The 19,257-nt window shown below is 35.6% G+C and overlaps 1 protein-coding gene and 1 long non-coding RNA gene across 2 annotated transcripts; one reads left to right on the top strand and one right to left on the bottom strand.

The window, feature by feature from the left end:
- Positions 1–1,457: 1,457 nt before the first annotated feature.
- Positions 1,458–9,435, top strand: LOC110777177 (uncharacterized). Its single transcript, XR_008931147.1, has 6 exons — positions 1,458–4,430; positions 4,560–4,739; positions 5,579–5,718; positions 6,527–6,582; positions 8,409–8,745; positions 9,142–9,435. It is a non-coding gene; the product is annotated as an uncharacterized lncRNA (long non-coding RNA).
- A 5,446-nt stretch (positions 9,436–14,881) lies between these two features.
- LOC110780347 (uncharacterized) lies at positions 14,882–16,615 on the bottom strand. The gene is made up of 3 exons (XM_021984752.2): positions 16,278–16,615; positions 15,751–16,078; positions 14,882–15,667 (listed from the first exon to the last, which is right to left on the bottom strand). The coding sequence occupies exons 1-3, from the start codon at positions 16,613–16,615 to the stop codon at positions 14,882–14,884; spliced, it is 1,452 nt and encodes a 483-aa protein (XP_021840444.2).
- Between the last annotated feature and the right edge of the window lie 2,642 nt (positions 16,616–19,257).

Here is a 19,257-nt window from a genome sequence, read left to right as displayed (position 1 = left end):
TATATCGTCAAATTGAAGGGACTCGTCATTTAATACAAAACCAAGATTAAATGGAATATGAAAATACATTTCATATATGATAAATGTTCAACCCCATTGTTTTACAACCATGGGCCTTAAACCCATCTTTAAAACAGTTCATGGAATTCAAAGCTATGCTTGATTTTCAGTGCTACAATGTGAGTGTTGCTTCTCACTTGTTGCATAGATTTAGTTATCATGCTTTGCCAATCTTAATATCCTTTTCATCGAATGTTCTTCGAGATATGATGATAAGATCTTTTGAGTATGTTTATTTTGTGATCTAGTCTTTCTTGCTACTTTAGTGGTTCTACGCATTTTGCAATGAAGAACCATTAAGTCAACAGACATGTGATCTTCCCAAGTTCAATGAAGAACTCATTAATATAAACAACTCTGTTTTATTGCTTCTTAGGCAATAAGTACTTTTACTTCAACTGTTTAGGTTGCTAGTGATGCTTTGTTTGGATTTACTTATCCAAGCAGTTCACAGATATGTGGAAGACTTTCCAGCTGTATCTTTGGAACATAGAAATTAATATTTTAATTTCCCACGCAACAACTCATGGTCTCCAACCCATGTTGCCATTTTCAAAACACGATGCTCTATAGCTCGTCCTTGCCAATGGTTAACTCCAAGGGAATCTTGCTTGATCCTTTGCCAGTGTTTATGCGTGTAGCATCAATATTTAGCATATCTTTATTTCCTTGAATCAAGAACTATTCCTATGTACCTTTTCAAGTACCATAAGTTTTTCTTTGATCTCAATCTAGTTGATCTTCACTTAGATCAATAGAGACTGGTATATGTTCGTCATGCCTAAAGCCTTACGATACGTTTTTGGCGATCCTCATATTATATCATACATGATAAATTCTTTTGCCGAATAATTCCCAATTGAATTCTATTCATGTAATTTTAGCTCATCTAGTTTCAGTAGATACTAATTCCAGCTAAATTCTTTGACATATAATATAGGTTAAGAATCTCACTTGGATCCTTTGATGTTTAACTTAGTAAATGATTATACATAGTTCAAACATCCTTTACTTAGATTTATTCATATGGGTCAAATGTCTCCAATGGAGACTTTCGTGTTTGATTTAGTAAATTCCATTACTTAATCTAAAACAATATTATAAGATCTTAAATAGATCTTAATACCCAGTATGTAATAAGTTTCGCCTTGGTCCATCATTGATGAATGATTTCAAATCTAAGTCATTAGCATTTGAATGTTATTTCACAATAGAGAGATATGTGTGTGATACACATAGGACCAATTAAGTTTTATTTACTCCCACTAAACTTCTTATATATCTATAAGAGTCATGTACATTTTATGAAACTAAAATGCTTATTAGCTTCACTAAAATACATTTCTAATTCCCAATTACTTGCTTAAATTTGTACTTAGATTTCATAAGCTAGCTTTCCTTTTCAAGTATTTATTTGGATCCACAAATCCAATGACATACCATGTACATAGTTTCTTCCAACATTTGATTGAGGAATACGTTTTGTCATCCAATTGCCATATGTACCAATATGCAATCATTGCTTGATTTATAGACTTGAGCATTACGATTATGCATGAGGTTTCAACACAATCCATGTCATGAATTTGCTTGTAACCTTTAGCAACTAATCTAGCTTTGTGTGTGAACACAATTCCATGTTTGATGGTTTTTATCCTTAAAACAAATTTGCAACCAGTAGGTGTGAAACTATTCTTGCAAATCAAAAAAATTTCAATTTTGTCATCAAAACATTGAGTATGTTTTATGGCCTCTAACCGTTTAAAACATTTGAGTCTATATATGGCCTCTAACCATTTTAGGGAATCTGGGTTTCGTCATAGCTTTTTTACAAGTCACAAACTCATTAATCTACATGATAATAGTTTGACTGTAAGTTGTAGGTTTCTTCACTATCTATTAGAAGAATTGCATAGTGACCTGAACTCCATGTTTCTTCCCTATCTAATAGAAGAATCTCATAGTTTCAGTGACTTGAACTCTATGCCTACTAGGGTATAGAACATCGATCAAACAATAGAATATCAACAGCTACTTGAAAGTCCTTTGAATATTCTGTTCTCCTTGAAGAGATGTCTATTCTTTAAAGCCACTTCTAAAGTCCTTAAAGAATACGTGTTCGGATTTTCTAAAGAACTTCGAACAGCCTCCGCAATGTCCGTTTATGTTTGTTGTTCGCCTCGAAGACTTTCGAGGTCTATTTTCTCCCACTTGTCATTTTGGAAACGAATCTCCAAAAGGACATCATTTCGAGCAAACAAACATTACGTTCTCAAAAATTCGTGTTAGAAACAATACCCTTGTGTCTCATTTGAATAAATCACAATGAAACATATATTTATACTTGGGCCTTTGTTTGTTGAATAACAAACGCTAAGCTCCCACTGAGTTTGGCAACTCTCTAGATATATATTATGAAAAGATATTCTGAAATTACTTTTCAATAGCTTTGACGAATTTGGTTTAGTTTGGTGGTAGTTGAGCATTTTGTTTAGAAATTATAGGAAAAGTCTTTATGATCCATCATTGATCGAATCAAGTACTAATTGACTTCGATCATTCCAACTTAGATATACCATATCTTATGGAGCTAGATCGTGAAATTAAAACACAAAATCATTGATGATCATTCTTGGTATAAGTAATCAACAACATGATCTAACCTAGATCTTTATGATTTCTTGCCAAGTGGATTTTATACTTCTGAATCTTTGAACTAGCCAAACAGATTCACCTTATATCACATTTGAGTAAATAAACCTATATTCACTCAAATCCATGTGAAATAATAAAATCTTTCTTTAGATTTGAACTCTATTGTCTAGGCGTTCTAACAATAGTTCATATCTTTTGTTACTTTCAACAAGTAAGACTAGTTGTCTTAAATTGATCTAGAAATCAATCAACTTTCAAAAGTCCATCAAAATAGAGCTTTTGAATGTTAACTTGTTGATATGGTCTAAGCAACAATGCTAAAGGTTAGTGGAACTCAAATCAAGAGATTGATTTGAACCTAGCTAGTAAATTTTTATTGTTAAAGATTTGTTTGTTTTAATCAAGCATATTGACTCAACCCGTAAATGACCATTTCATTCAAATAAACAAACAAACATTGTTTTTGTTCTTCTGAATGTGAGTCTTTCTGTGTTTGAAAACAGAAATTTAGTATGTTGATTGTGGAACAAAATAGCCATTAAGTTCCATCCTTGAAAGGACTTAAAACAAACTAGATGACCCTACAACTAATGTAGCATTGCCATGCTTCATTTCCCACTTGTAGGTCATTAGTGCAGCCTAGCTTCCATTGTTTGAATTATTACCGAAGTAAGAACCTCAAGCGGTATATGATACCAAGGAAGTTTGATTGCTAGGTCACTGCTCTTTAAACATAAACTTATAGGTAGAAACGGAATTGTAAGTTCCTTTCATTTGTTCCTTTGTATTCCTATTTCTTGTACCCTTTCTAATAGCCTTAAGAATTGAATTCTCTAGTGTTGACTTTTATACTTTGTTTAGACATGTCCAATGTCACTCTAACAAAGTTCTTACCATTTATGTTGAATATTCTGTTTCAACTAGACGATCTTACCAGAAGCTTCTAAAGTTCTCTAAGCATCGATCTATTCGAATGTCTAAGGACTAGACTCATTCAAGAATTAAATGGACAAAGATATTAGGTTGTTAACCATTGGTAAAGCTGAGCGTTTAAACTCAATGGTTTATGATCTCAAAACTACAGTGTATTTTGAATTCACAAGCACCAATTGGTTTGCCATTCGATTTTGATACTCGAAAACAACCATAAAAGTCGCTATAACACTACTACAAAAATAGGCAAAGAGATCTTCAATAAAAGACCCTTTAGTCGAGATGACGGGTCTTTTTAATATAAGAGATCTAATTTTAAAGTTAACAGGTCTCTAATGAAACTAAGGTCCCATCATTTTTCCGCTGAAAATAGAATGAGAGAAACCAGAGATCCGTTATTTGATTTAACGGGTCTCTTTTATGTCAAAGGGCCCACCATTCATTTTCGAAAAATAAAGAGAAATAAACTAAAGACCCGTTAAAAACAACAGGTCGCTTCCATTAAATGGGCCCATGTACATACAAATGCGGAAAAGGGAAAGACCCTTATTTGTGTTACCGGGTCTCTTTCCCAACTATTTTTCATTAAAAAAAACTCTCTCTTCTCTCCATCTCTCTTCCTCTCCCAATTTCCCCACCGCCCCTCTCAATCAGAGAAACAAGAGAGTGAACTCGTCGATGTAGGCTCTTCAGTACTGGATAAACTCAAAGATCTGTACCTGAAGAAGTTATGGCATCAACCTTCTCGAGCTACAAAAGTTCATTGCTCTCATAAGTTCCAGGTTGGTAATTTTTTAGATTCAATCATTGATTTTTGTTATTCTTTTTGTTTATTTCGTGTGAACATTTTGTTGATTTTTCCGCATTTGTGTTGCTTTTTTCTTATATGTTCTGTATTTCGCGGAATTTAGGGTTTGTTTTACCACCTCCGCCGCCGCCCAACACCGCCCTAACCAGGTAATCCACCTCCTTTGTCGCCGCCATACCGATTTGTCCACTCTCGTTAATAATACTCAATCGACAATTAAGGTTGTAGAAGACTAATTTAGAGTCTACTCTCACCGCCTCTCACCGCCTCCAAGGAAGCTCAGGTATCCCGATCTCATCTCTTTAATATAATGTTTTAATTTTTTTTACATTTTTTTGTAGAAATGTTAATTAGGGTTCGAATTTGGTTTTGTTTGTTTTGATTTGACATGATCTATGTGTTTAGATTGCTTAAATTGATGCTCTTAGGACAATTTTCACTATTTGTGAAATCCTTTGGATCTTTTTGGATCAAACTGGTAACTTTTGGCATATTTTACTGGAATTCGGTAAATTTCAGAATAATCAAGGTACTAAAGGTGTTCCTTTGTTTGTTACGATTTTCTCATTTTGAAGAAATTTGGAATGTAGACATTGAATTAGGATATTATGCTTTGGATATTTGTAGATGTTAATAGACTAAGGCATTGAAGGCTTCAGTTTTTGTAATTTTCTCAATTAGGTTTAAATGGACTTTTAGAAATCTTGAGTTATTTGGTTTTCTATGACAGTAGAACCCAGATATGCGCTAGTACTTCCTTATTGATGACATTAACATTCTTGACGTAGGATGTACTCAAGGGTAAATGCTGGATTGAAATTTTGAATTTTGGTTGTATTTTTGGGGTTGAGTTAGCCTGAAACTGTGATCTACAGTTAGGTAAAGGTGAATGTATGATGAAATTAAGCTCTTGAGTCTTGAGGATATTTAGGTTAATGTGATAATCAAGCTGGAACTCAAAATGTTTGGAAGAGTTTCACTTGGTCTTCAGCTTGTAGATGTGTTTTATAGTCATTCTCAGGCGTCGGAGAGCTAATTCTTTAACATATTTTAGCCCCTGTCCTTTTCTTCAGTCAGATTATCTCTTCATCGATAACAATGCTTTCTTGATTTTGGTGACAGGTTCAATCAGACATTGCACTCCTGTGCAAGTAGAGGTGCAGGTACACGACTAAAGAAACTTAGGGAAGCCATCAGTATATGAGGATGAGGAGTAATGATCTGTATTTATGGCTAGTCTACTTTCTAGAAGACGTCTGATGGTAAGAAGTATCCAGTATCTGTATTTTTAACATAGATCTGAAAGCCATTTGGTGTACCCCCCAAAACCAAGATAACAGATTTTTCAATTTGCTTACATTGGTGCTGAATTATGCTGTGAGCTCAAGACTGGTTTTATTTGTTGGGTTGATATAACTTCTGCAGCCTGATATATTTGTAGCGTGACTAGCGTCTTTCTGTTGTTATAAATGGATGTGTATTTAGGAAATCTCGTAGAAAACTCGACTTATTATGGATAGTAATATTGTTCAAGTTTGTGTTTGAATACCTGGTTGAATGTATGTTCCTCCTATAGGATTACAAGTTTTGTCGTAACATCATAACTTTTGTCACTCTTGTTTTTGGATAATCTATTACTAAAAGCAGATGAAATGTTAGTTTAGCTATGGTTTATTGTCCACTTGATCTTTAATGGAATAAACAACAGAAAAAGGTGCAATTTTGCTAATTTGCTTCAATCAGACGCGGTTCTTGGTCATTCGGATAATTATTGCTGGTTTATATTGCTGATTGCTTGGTTTCAAACTCCAGACCTCCATTTATATGTTGACTAATCTTGTTGTTGGTTAACTGCCCGGAAGTTATTGTGAATATAATTATAGAAGGTGGGGAAGTTTTGTATCTATTTTCTGTATTTTTTTTAGCAATAGGTGCCAATGGTATTTCACTTATTTTGTTGATGTCCACCACTTATAGAGAATATAATAGAGCTGATCAATCTTGCACATTTAATTTGAAGATTTGCCTATGAACTTTCTAATAATTTCTTTTTATTTGGTATTCTTACAGTAATGAAGAACCCATTAAATATGTCCAAGTATCAAGAAAATTTCAAGTGAAGCTAGGTACTAACCTTTGGCTCTGATATTCTTTTTAGTTCTTGTGTACATTCCAACATTTGTCAAGCTTAATTTATATATTGCATTCAAATAGCTAGTTGAATATCATACATTGATTTACACAAATCTTGTATCTTTAGGTAGAGCATATTTCATAGGATGGTTATATAGAATAATGTTGTTAATGTTGCATATTGTCAGCATGAGTTTTATGATTTTTTATCGAACTCCCCAAAGTTGTGCGGTTGTTTCACTTTATTTTCTTTATAGTGGAGCTCCAAATACTGGTATTTTTATTGCACATATTGTTCTAGTTTTTCTAGGAGAACTCTGCATACTGTTTTGCAGTTCTCGGGATGAGCATTTCCCTGAAGTTCTCTTCTCCCCCTGTACTTGCGCCAATAAGTCTATTGGCCACTGAAAGTAAACTTGATTGTTTGGATATCTATTAGAGAATCATATGTTAAAGGTGCTCATTTTCTCTTTTAGATTCATTTATATGACAGGAGTTATGTGATCATTACTCTGAAGTTTGCTTGTATTCGAAGAAAAATTCAAGCTTGATTTTATGGCTCCCCATTTGTTCATTTTTCTGAAATAAAAAGTAGTTTGTTTGAATGAACTCTTACAGTATCTAGCTTGTAACATGCTCAAATCAGAAATCAGTATAACTACTAATCCCTTCTTGTTTCTAGAAGCTCATTTTGCGACATATGATTTTGTGCGTCTCCAGTCTATTGGATTCTAATATTGCATGAATACCTGAATATGACCCCGGAGAAAACTATCGACTAAAAAATGAGTATAATATAGGAATACCTGACAGAATATCAGGTCAAATTAAGTCCATTTTTATTAGACCTTAGTTGTACTATACTAGTATTATATCAGTCCTACAGTTACAGCTGAAAAACTAGCCAAATCCTGTTTAGCATTTCAATTTTCTCTTGTAGTACTTCCGTGCACTTTCAGATAGTGCTTCTTATAAAATTTTCTTTGATTCCTAAGTTCAACCACGCTGAATCTTTTCTATACTGGAGACCATCATTTGATTCCCGGTTAAATCATCATCTAATCAAAGTCTTGATTGTAAACAACATAAAATTTCTAGTAAACATTGTTGGTGGACTTCCTGATTCTCTTTCATTTGCGCGCATTCCTGTGTGATTTTTTGTTTCTTTGAACTCTTCTAATTTGGCGAGTTGACAAACTGTTTGACTTCTTGGGTGTGGGTTTGTAGAAGTTTTACCAATATTCGGATGTGCTCCTACTTAGTCCTAGTACTATAGAAGCTTGATTCTTGTGCTGAAAGTGGGATTAATTTGTGTAGAAGATTAAGAATTTCCAATGTTTCAAAATATATTGACTCATTCTACATAATTTGGATTAGACAGTGACAAATCTACCTAGTTTCTACCCCACCAACGAGTCAAATACCATGACTTTGACTTGCCTAAGCATCGCAAATTTTCATTTTGCAACCACAGTCCACAACCAGAGCTTATGGTCTTTGTAGCTTTACTTTGCTTCAGAATACTAGTATGTGTGTATGGCAACTGTGTCAGTCGTGTGTCGCTCGGTTTTTCTTAATCATCATTATGACCTTCATTTGTTGATATTAGTGGCTTAGTATACGGACAGAGTGAGTATTTTTTAGGAAAATAATAATCCACAGTCAATGAGTCATATCGCTTTCTGCATGTTTCTTGATTCTCTAGCTATTTTCATCCTCCAAAGTCCAAACATGCCTTTATTGCATTTTATACAAGAAAAACAATTTATGTCTTTTCTCTTATTACCTCTTATGACATTGTCTGCTGCTTTTAACTCAGGTGCATAGAGATGGATATAGAAGCTCTTCTTTAAATACAACCCAACTGCAAAACCTAATAGTGCCGGATGACCCTGATAACTTCCTTGACTGCTGCAAATGGTCCGATGTCTACTGCAATAACTCCACAGGTCGAATTCACAGGCTTGATTTTGATGAATTTATGTCTGGTTGTGAAGACAGTGATAGGTTTTTGATGCAGCGGTTCCATTTATGCCCTTCACTGCTTGTCCTGGAGGACTTGCTCTACCTACTTACCTAGACCTCAGTGAGATATCCGTCGATCACTCCTCAGCTTGGCGTATCCCTGTCTTCCTAGGGTCCTTCTCCCACTTAAGGTACCTGTATAACGAGCCAGTTAATAATTCATTAGTGAGGTATTATTCATATGCTTGTTATTAATTAAGGAATATTAGATTTGGCTTAAAGAAACTTTTACTGCTTATGTAAAATAAGAGTAGTGAATCATGTCGTAGTTTAAATGTCATCTACTAATCACTTGGGCACTTAACGACCAAGACAATAATAAATCTTTTTGGTATGTTCAGTGAAAAGGATAGGTGTAAGAGGGAGGGAGAGGTGTTAAGAAATGAGAGTAGAGAGGTAAGAGAAAGAACAACTGTGTGGCAATAAAACATGGTCCTTTTCATCATTCATGTTGTCGTAAATCGGTAAATGAGTTGATTTTCTTAAATTTTCCTTTGTTTAACTACTAAATATGCTACTTATTACAGTTTTCTGAAGAAACTTCGTCGGGAAATGTGGATGAGGTTAGAGACATGTGGGTCGCGTATTTGCTCAAGCAAGAAGCGGATGAAGAAAACCAAGTTGATGGTATGAAAATAACTCCATGAGTTTTGGTTCCAAATGTTGGTAAATTGACATGAATGATTATATTTTGAATTGATTTTTGTTTTACGTTTTTGGAAATTGCGATGTAAAGCTTTAACGTTTATGCAAATTACAATTTATGTAAAGTTTGTGTTTTGAGCAGCACTTGTGGGAAATATATTTTTTTGGTAATGTATGGATTATGGAATTGTTCTCGAATTATTACAAATTATGTATTATAGCAGGTGTAATATGTATGTTAATTCTGAATTGGCGCAGTTGACCTGAATTCTGCTATTATCGATTTTTTTTTTAAATAAAAAGGTTGCAAAGAGACCCGTCAGGTGTAATAAAGGCTCTCTAGTTATAATAATAAAAAATTCAAAGAGACCTCATATCTAAGATACTAGCTCTTAGTTTGTTAAAAAAAAAAAAATTAACAAAGAGACCCCCTATCTATATATGAGGTCTTAACTGCTTTAATAATAAAAAAAAAAAAAATCAAAGAGACCTCCTATCCTACTTATGGGGTCTGAACAATTTAAAAAACAAATCTCCCATCTCTAATAAGGGGTCTCTTTCCCTTCTAAATTATTTTCACCAGCTTTTACATAAGAGACCTTCTTTCTTACGTGGGAGGTCTCTAGATTTAACAAACAGACCCCCTCTCGATGAGGGGGTCTCTTTATCAAAGAGACCTGTGAGATAGAGACCCCCTTGAAAGGAGATCTCTTAAGCCATTTTGGAAGGGTCTCTTTGCCCTTTTTTGTAGTAGTGTAAGAAACGTACATTTTAAATTGCTCATTTTCTCTCATTTCCGTGAATCGTTCTTGGATTCACTACCAATCGAGGAAATTTACTGTTACCTTTCTAAAAGGGTTTACTGCAGTGCAAGATATTTAATTATAAACAATAATTAAAACATACATTGAAGCATTCAAAGTCTAAACATTTATCATGAGTAATAACTTGAAAATTGAAGCAATCATGCAATTTGAACAAGTTATTGGCATTTTATTCGAATTTATTGTTCCGGCAGGTGTGAATAAAATGATTCCAAGACCCTAAAAAGCATTAAAGAATTAAGCACATTATGTATTTAGAGTCAATTCTAAAATATTTTAGGTAAGCAAAAGCCTTTTGCTAATAGTCTAGAAACTACTCTTGGTTGATAGGTACGTCTAAGAACTTATTAGGTAAACCTATCGATTTTGCCACGGCATAAAAGGACTCCTTACTTATATCGTTGAGTTTCACCAAAGCTAACATGCATGTACTCACAATTATTTGTGCACCTTACCCCTTTAGGACCAATAAGTAACACCTCGCTGAGCGAAAACTATTACTAGATTGATGTAAAGGATATCCAAGTAAGTGTTTATTTTGGCATGGCACCTTTTAACTCAATTTTTAAGTTTGGAACTTAAGGCTCTTACTATGTTGGTTAGATTTTAAGTGAACTAAAATCCTTAATCATGCAACATAATCAAGCCACAATCTCATGCATAATTAAGACATATTTAAAGCAATAAATAACTTAAAGCATGCATAAGATAAATGTGATCTAGTATGGCCTGACTTCATCTTGAAGCTTCAACTTCAAAGTCCGTCATGAAAATGGATTGAAAACTCCGTCTTGAATTTCACCGTGGGAGGCGCCATTTTCTTCAAATAGGATAAGCTATAATTAAACTAATTACAACTATTTGATGGTACGCAGACCATATTTAAATTGAAAAACAAATTTGGTGCATTAGACCAATTACATTCAAATTAATGGTACGCAGACCATATTTTCTATCCTATTTGGGCCATACTAGTCACTCCATAACCTGCAAAACAGTACATATACAATATATACCATTCATCCATTCATTATCATGAATGGCCCACATAGCTGGTTAGTGCATCACATAAATATTTGCAGCAATTAATCAAGGGCACCAATAATCTACCAATTATTCAGTCCTTATTAATTCTAATCAAGTTGTTTAACCTTAAAGGATTTGTAGACCTAATCAAGAGTTTATGACAAAAAGGCTCCCACTTAAACCAATAAATTCATATGCTTTACTAATTTTAAACATAAAAATGTATTTCTAGTCTAACCGAAAACATACAAATTTAATTAAAATTTAAAGCTCATATAAAATTTACAATCGAATCCATTAATTTAATTTATTTCAGTTGAATTAAACGAATTTAAATTAATTCAAGGTTTAATTTTAGTAAAATAATTAGTATAAATAAAATTTATAATAATTATAATATTCAAAATTAAAATCCGAGAAAACACTTTAAATTATTAATTTTAAAATTAATTAAAATTATTTCCGAACTGAAAATTCAAAATTAAATTTGAAACGACTCAATCGAGACACGACGAGGCACTTGGGCTTACGCCCCAAGCCCCATCGAGTGCACGAGGCTTAGCGCCCCTTGATTGTTCGTACAGCAACACGCAAGCAACCACACGCAACACAACACTGCAGGCCACGCTGCGCGCGCGCTTGCTCGCTCGTCGCGCCAGCAGGCCACACGCAACGCAGCACCTCAAGCCACGCTGCGCGCGCCCGCTTGCTCGTCGCCTTGCGTCTGCTTGCTTGCTGGGCGTGGCAGCGCGCGCTGTGGCGCAACATGCTTGCTGCCCACACGCGTCTGCCACTGGCCTGCGCCTTGCCCTTCGCCCATGCCCACTCGCCCACATGCGCACAGCACTCGACACAGGGCAGCGTGCTGCCTTGTGCTCGTGTGCCATGGCCCTTTCTCGTTGCATCATACCGCATGGGCGACGAGCTCCCTTGCTCGTCGTCGCATGCCCGCACTATACAACACCCCTTAAGGGTAACACGTAGCGTCCATTGCTTTGTGCGTGCAAGTTTTATGAGCGAATTGCATAAAAAATTAAAACTTTTATTTCCAAAATTAATGACAAATTAATAAATCATATTAATTTCATAATTTTAGGGCGAAAAATCGAAAATTTATTAATCAATTAATTTCCGATTAACATGGATTCAAATCTAGGTCATAAAAATTTAAAATTTAACACAAATTAACAATTTTTATGGTGGTTTTTAATCATTGGTACCTAATTAAATTATTAATTAATTATGAAAATCAAATCAATTCTAAATTATTCGAATTTCAACAAATTAATCATGATTACAAAATAGGTTGTATGATTAACAAGGCTAGGCATTCAAACTTGTTAAACATATACAGTAGGTCAATCAAAGATTCAAGATTTATCAACAAGAATCGCAAATATTCAATTTAACATCTTAAATTTACAAACTTTTGCGTTCGAAAAACTAAAACCTCCGAAGACTGATAGTTAGGCTTCGAATTTGGGAATTCTGGGTTTCGGCGAAAAATATTAATTTTGTCAAAATTTTAGAATGCCTTTTACATGCGGAATTGACACAAAAATCACTCGATTTGGTTGAGTAACGAACATTCTGCCGAAAAACTGCGTACAAATAATTAAATAAACGCAATTTGCAATTAATTATCAATTATGAAAATTAATCACCCCTTTTAATTCCTTGCAAATTTGTAATATTTAACCATGTTTATGCAATTTAGATTATGAAAATAATAAGAGGCTCGTGATACCACTGTTAGGTTATGATACATATGACAAAACATAAATCATGCGGAAAAACCATAAAGCCAGGAAACATATTATTTACACATAATCATTTAGCATAATTCAGATGCATACAATTTGTTGCGTGCCCTCCTTAACTGCGCCCGAACCGAACAAGAATAAGTCTTTAGGACTCCAAGTGTCGTCCCTCCGTAGATAGTCCACAGTACGTCCGGATCCGCCTTAAGCTTGACCAACTAGAATCGCCCTGAAGGTTACTAGGATTTTCGGCTAATAGGTTGCAAGTGTTTGGCTGATTTTTGCTTCAAAATCTTACCTTTAGAATACGTCAATTGTCTGTTAAATATGTGACCCTAGCCCTATATTTATAGATTTTATGGAAAGGAATTCTAATCCTACTAGGATATGGATTTATTAATTAGAATCCTATTAGAACTCTAAATAATAAATTTAATCTTTTAGGATTAGGATTTAATCTGCACGAATTCCAATAGGGTTAGGATTCGTTACGAACACGAGTGTTGCACGACTACGAGCATCGCACCACCCGCGCAGGCCTTGCGGCCCACACGAGCAGTCGCTGCTCTCAGCCCACGAGCATGCAGCCCGCGCTGCCTCGCAGCCCACGAGCATACAGCCCGCGCGCGCCTGCAGCCTTGCTGGGCCTGGCCTTGCGCTGGGCCTGGCGAGGCTGTGGCCTTTCATGTTGGGCGCTTGGCTTGTTGGGCGCGGGCCTGGCTTCGTGCTGGGCCTTCGTCTAGCAAGCCTCGTCCGATGCTAATTCGTACGATGCGCTTCTGATTAAATTCTCGGTTCCGGAATTCATTTCCGATACGAACAATATTTAATATTTCCGATTCCGGAATTAATTTCCGTTTCGAACAAATATTTAATATTTCCGTTTCCGGAATTATTTTCCGATTCCGATAATATTTCCGATTCTGACAATATTTCCGTTTCCGGCAATATTTCCGATTCCGTTAATATTTCCATTTCCAATAATATTTTCCGATACATGTTTCCGTTTCCGGCAAAATCTACGACTTGGATAATATTTATATTTCCGATACGATCCATATTTCCGTTTCCGGCAATATCATCGTTTCCGGAGTATTCATTTCTTGCTTGTGACGATCTCAGCTCCCACTGAAACCAAGATCCGTCGATTCCGAATATCCATAGATGGAGTATTTAATGCCATTAAATACTTGATCCGTTTACGTACTATTTGTGTGACCCTACGGGTTCAGTCAAGAGTAAGCTGTGGATTAATATCATACTTGGACCAAGGGCACTATTTCCTTCAATTTGTCCCTTTGAATCTTGTTGTTATGTGCAAAGCAAAGTGAACCAAACACCCTTAATCTGTCATAAGCAGGTGCAATGTTGAACATCACTTCAAAAGGAGTCTTCCTGTTCAACAATTTTGAAGGAAGTTTGTTGATTAAATGAGTAGCTGTCAGAACACACTCACCCCAAAACTTCTTAGGCAAACCAGATTGAAATCTTAATGCTCTAGCAATCTAAAGTAACCTCATGTGCTTCCTCTCAACCCCGCCATTCTGTTGAGGAACATAGGGAACACTTTTCTCATGTATTATACCTTTTCTGGCAAATAAGATCCCGCAACTTTCTTTCATAATTTCTGTTCCATTGTCAGATCTAATTCTCTTAACTTTCTTGTTAAACTGGGTTTCAACCATGGACAAGAACTCAGAAATTACTTTATACACTTGCTGTTTGTTGTGAAGCAAGTATGTCCAGGTAATCCTGCTATGATCATCCAATATAGTCAAAAAATATGATGCCCCATCTAAGCTTTTAACTCTATAAGAACCCCACAAATCCACATATATTAAATCAAAGCATTCAGATGCCTTAATATCACTTACAGTAAATGGAAATTTGTGTTGCTTAGAATGATAACAAACATCACAATTATATTCTGCAATCCCTTTACAATATTTAGCACTCATATGCTTCATCTTTGACAGAGATGGGTGTCCCAATCTAGCATGGAGAATATTTAGTTAACCTTGAGTATCCACTTTAGACTGTCCTATACTAGTTGCAGTCTTATTAGGCAATCTCATCCTATTTACATTGCTCACATTATCAGAAATTACATTTGCTACTGTATTACAATGCAATTCCTTTCTGACTATTCCAGTATTATTCCTTCCAGTAGAACTGTTGCAGTCTGTATCTTGGACAAAGTAGTATAGACCTTGTAATCTTTGTCCAGCACCAATCACTTTGGAACTAACAGGGTCCTTGAAAGAATACCCAGTACTAGTGAATACAATATGAACTCCTTCTATCAATCTTCCAACAGATAGCAAATTGTGTTTGAAACCATATACCAACAAAACATCATTCAATATCAGCTTATCACTCAAAATTATGTCACCTATAGTGTCCACAGTCATTTGAGTTCCATCAGGTAATCCAAATTTAATCAAGCTTTGCAGTTTTCTTTTATTTATCAGCAAAGTTTCATCATATGTCATGTGATCACATGCACTAGAATCCACAATCCATAAACACTTATCATGTAATGTACTCACAGTGCAATTAAAAGAATGTGACATTATACCTGCATAGTTGGCATATGAGCAAGAATTTCCACTGGTTTCACCATTCTGTGCATGCTTGCCTTTCATTGCTTTCATGACTTCAAGACATATAGCATTCAGCATCTCATTATTCACAGTTCCAGAATCAGCAATTGTATCATCAAGTGGATTGTCACCAACATCTGCAGAATGAACATGAGCTGCAAGCCTGTTTCCAGTTGGTTGGAACCCCTTTGATGCCTTGATTGAATTTTACCAATCTGGATAGCCTATCAGCTTAAAACATTGATCAACAGTGTGACCTTTGTTTTTGAAGTGAGTACAAATTTGTACATTTTCTCCTTCATTAGGTCTTTCCAATCCTTTCTCCCTTGACCATTAGTGGATCTCTGAAACTGACCACTCTTATGAATCTGAGCAGCCATTGCACTACTATTCATAGCATTGCTTTCAGCAACAACATTGCTAACCTCCTTCTGTTTTTCTATTTGTTGAGTAATAGAAAAGACTTTGTTTATACTAGGCAATGGATCCATAGACAAAACATTTGTAACAGTTCCTTCGAAGCCTCCATTCAAACCAAGCAGGAATTTCATCATCTTATCATCTTCTTCAAATTCTGCTACCTTCTTCAGAAACAAGCAATTGCATCTACTCAAAGCACCACATACACAAGTAGGAAAAGCTCTTAAGCTTTGCATTCATCCCACAATTTCTTCAATTTCCCATAATATGTGACTATAGTCATATTTTCTTGATTTAAATTGTCAATCTCCTTCTTTAACTGATATATCAGTGGACCATTAGATTGTCCAAATCTTTCATTCAACTCTTTCCAAAGATCAACAACATTATCAATGTATCCAAAACATCAGCCAAATCATTATTCATTGAACTCAATATCCAGCTAACCACCAAAAAATCCGCACGTTTCCATTTAGAATAATCTTTGTGATTTACAGCAGGTTTTAGAATATCTCCATTGATGAATCCTTCTTTGTTCTTAGCAATTAGTGCATGTTTAACATTTCTACTCCAGCTAGTGAAATTCATACCATTGAATACCACAGCAACTAAAGAAGATGTAGGATTATCCGAATTTGCTACAAAATAAGGATCGAGATTAACTCTATCTCCATCATTTTGCTGAGAATTCTGCTGATTACTTTTTGAATCTTCAAACGCCATTTCAATCAAGTTTTGGAAGTAATTTCAATCGAGGAATTACAGAATTTGCGCAAGAAATTTCGCACCAGCAAGAAATTTCGCAACAAAACTCTCAGTTATCACTCGCATAAACTCTCAATTCTTAAAATAAAAAATTGAGGGAAAACCTAAATCTCAAGCACGAGATATTGCTCTGATACCATATAGAATTAGAGAAGATCAGAATTGAGAGATTGAAATCTAATTCTCATTATTGTTACATACTGAAATGATGAGGGGAATGCAGCTTATATACAAGAGAAGTAGAAGGCAGAAATAAGCAAGGCTAGCAACAACTTAAACCTAACAACCTAACAACCTCTAACTAACTTTTGAAATAAAATAATAAAATATAAATATTGTTATAAATCCTATACTATACAAAGTTAAAAATTATAGACATTTACTTGTATGTAGAATGATCTAACAACGTTAACCAAACCCGAATGACTCAAGACTAATTTTCGAAAAGACTCGAGCATAACCTGTTAGGTTATGATACATATGAATAAACATAAATCATGCGGAAAAACCATAAAGCCAGGAAACATATTATTTACACATAATCATTTAGCATAATTCAGATGCATACACTTTGTAGCGTGCCCTCCCTAGCTGCGCCCAAACCGAACAAGAACAAGTCTTTAGGAATCCAAGTGTCGTCCCTCCGTAGATAGTCCACAGCACGTCCGGATCCGCCTTAAGATTGACCAACTAGAATCGCCCTTAAGGTACTAGGATTTTCGGCTAATAGGCAAGTGTTTGTGGCTGATTTTTGCTTGAAAATCTTACCTTTGAATACTTCAATCCTCGATGTAAATATGTGACCCTAGGCACCTATTTATAGAGTTATGGAAAAGGACTTGGAATCCTATTAGGATACTAATTTATTTAATTAGAATCTTATTAAAACTCTATTTAAATAAATTCTATCATTATTAGGATTAGGATTTAATCATATGACGAATTCCGATAGCATTAGGATTCTTCACGAACACGAGCACACACACACGTATGCACGCCCGCACGCAGGCCTTGCGGTCCACGCCGAGCGCACAGCGCATGGGCTTTGCTTCGCAGCCCATCTTGCTTTGTCGTGCGCGCGCGCCAAGGCTTGGCTGGGCCTGGCCTTGCGCTGGGCCTGGTCGAGCACTTGGTGTGTGGCTTGCTGGGCGTCGGCCTGGCCTCGTGCTGGGCCTTTGTCTAGCAAGCCTCGTCCGATGCTAATTCGTACGATACGCTTTCCGATTAAATTCCCAATTCCGGAATTCATTTCCGATACGAACAATATTTAATATTTCCGATTCCGAAATTTATTTCCGTTTCGAACAAATATTTAATATTTCCGTTTCCGGAATTATTTTCCGATTCCGATAATATTTCCGATTCTGACAATATTTCCGTTTCCGGCAATATTTCCGATTCCGGCAATATTTTCCATTTCCAATAATATTTTCCGATACGTACCATGTTTCCGTTTCCGGCAACATCTACGACTTGGATAATATTTATATTTCCGATACGATCCATATTTCCGTTTCCGGCAATATCATCGTTTCCGGAGTATTCATTTCTTGCCTTTGACGATCTCAGCTCCCACTGAAACCAAGATTAGTCGATTCCGAATATCCATAGATGGAGTATTTAATTCCATTAAATAATTGATCCGTTTACGTACTATTTGTGTGACCTTACGGGTTCAGCCAAGAGTAAGCTGTGGATTAATATCATTAATTCCACTTGAACTGAAGCGGCCTCTAGCTAGGCATTCAGCTCACTTGATCTCACTGAATTATTAACTTGTCAATTAATACTGAACCGCATTTATTAGACTTAATATTATATGCATACTTGGACCAAGGGCATTATTTCTTTCAGTCTCCCACTTGTCCTTAGGGACAAGTGTGCATTTCCTAATTCCTTTGTCGCTCGATGCTTGCTCTTGAACATAAGGTAAGAGTTGTCATCCTTATTATGTCCAGAGGTGTTTCTCGGTTTCAGAGTTCAACTGATCAAATAAACAGATAATCATAGCCTATGATTCATCTGAGCACGGCCATGCATTTTACAGTTTCTAGCTCTCCGAGTGGCCTTGTACAACTTTTAAGCATCTCATCCCGATTTATGGGAGGACAATCCCAATCTTGCGATTTTGAGATTAGACTTCGTTTGATAAGTGATTACCTGAGTGTTGCCTTTATAGCCTCCTTTTACGGTGCGACGATTGGTCAACGTCAAAGTAACCAGTTCTCAAACAAGTAATCTCAAATCACTCAGGTATTGAGGATTTAGTGTCTAATAATTTTAATGAAATTTACTTATGACAGATTTTCATCTCTTACAGTAAAGTTTCATAGGTCTGTCCGATACTAGTCTTCCAAAGTAAGTATCTATGAAAATGATTACGACATTGCCATGTCCACATAGTTCAAGTAACAGAACTACTAGTCATCTTGCATTCTAGTCGTCTAACATTTTCTATGCGTCCATCTTTATAGAAAACTCCGACCAGGGACCATTATCAACTTTTGACATTCAAGTTCACTTGATAGACATTTCTTAGTCATAGGACTGGTCCTGACAGTCTATCTTGAATATTTCGTCAATTTGAAGGGACTCATCAA

The sequence above is a fragment of the Spinacia oleracea genome, chromosome 3 (assembly GCF_020520425.1).
Source record: "Spinacia oleracea cultivar Varoflay chromosome 3, BTI_SOV_V1, whole genome shotgun sequence".
Classification (NCBI taxonomy): domain Eukaryota; kingdom Viridiplantae; phylum Streptophyta; class Magnoliopsida; order Caryophyllales; family Amaranthaceae; genus Spinacia; species Spinacia oleracea.
The sequence above is the reverse complement of the archived record's forward strand: the minus strand, read 5'-3'. Positions and strand labels throughout refer to the sequence as shown.

Excerpts from the sequence above, each read along its gene's own strand:
- LOC110780347 (XM_021984752.2), bottom strand. The coding sequence starts at position 16,615 with ATGGCGTTTGAAGATTCAAAAAGTAATCAGCAGAATTCTCAGCAAAAT. Across the intron at positions 16,079-16,277 it reads GTTTTGGATACATTGATAAT|ATGCAATTGCTTGTTTCTGA; the intron begins GTTGTTGATCTT and ends TGCTTTGAGTAG. Across the intron at positions 15,668-15,750 it reads AGGAGAAAATGTACAAATTT|GCATCAAAGGGGTTCCAACC; the intron begins GTACTCACTTCA and ends AATTCAATCAAG.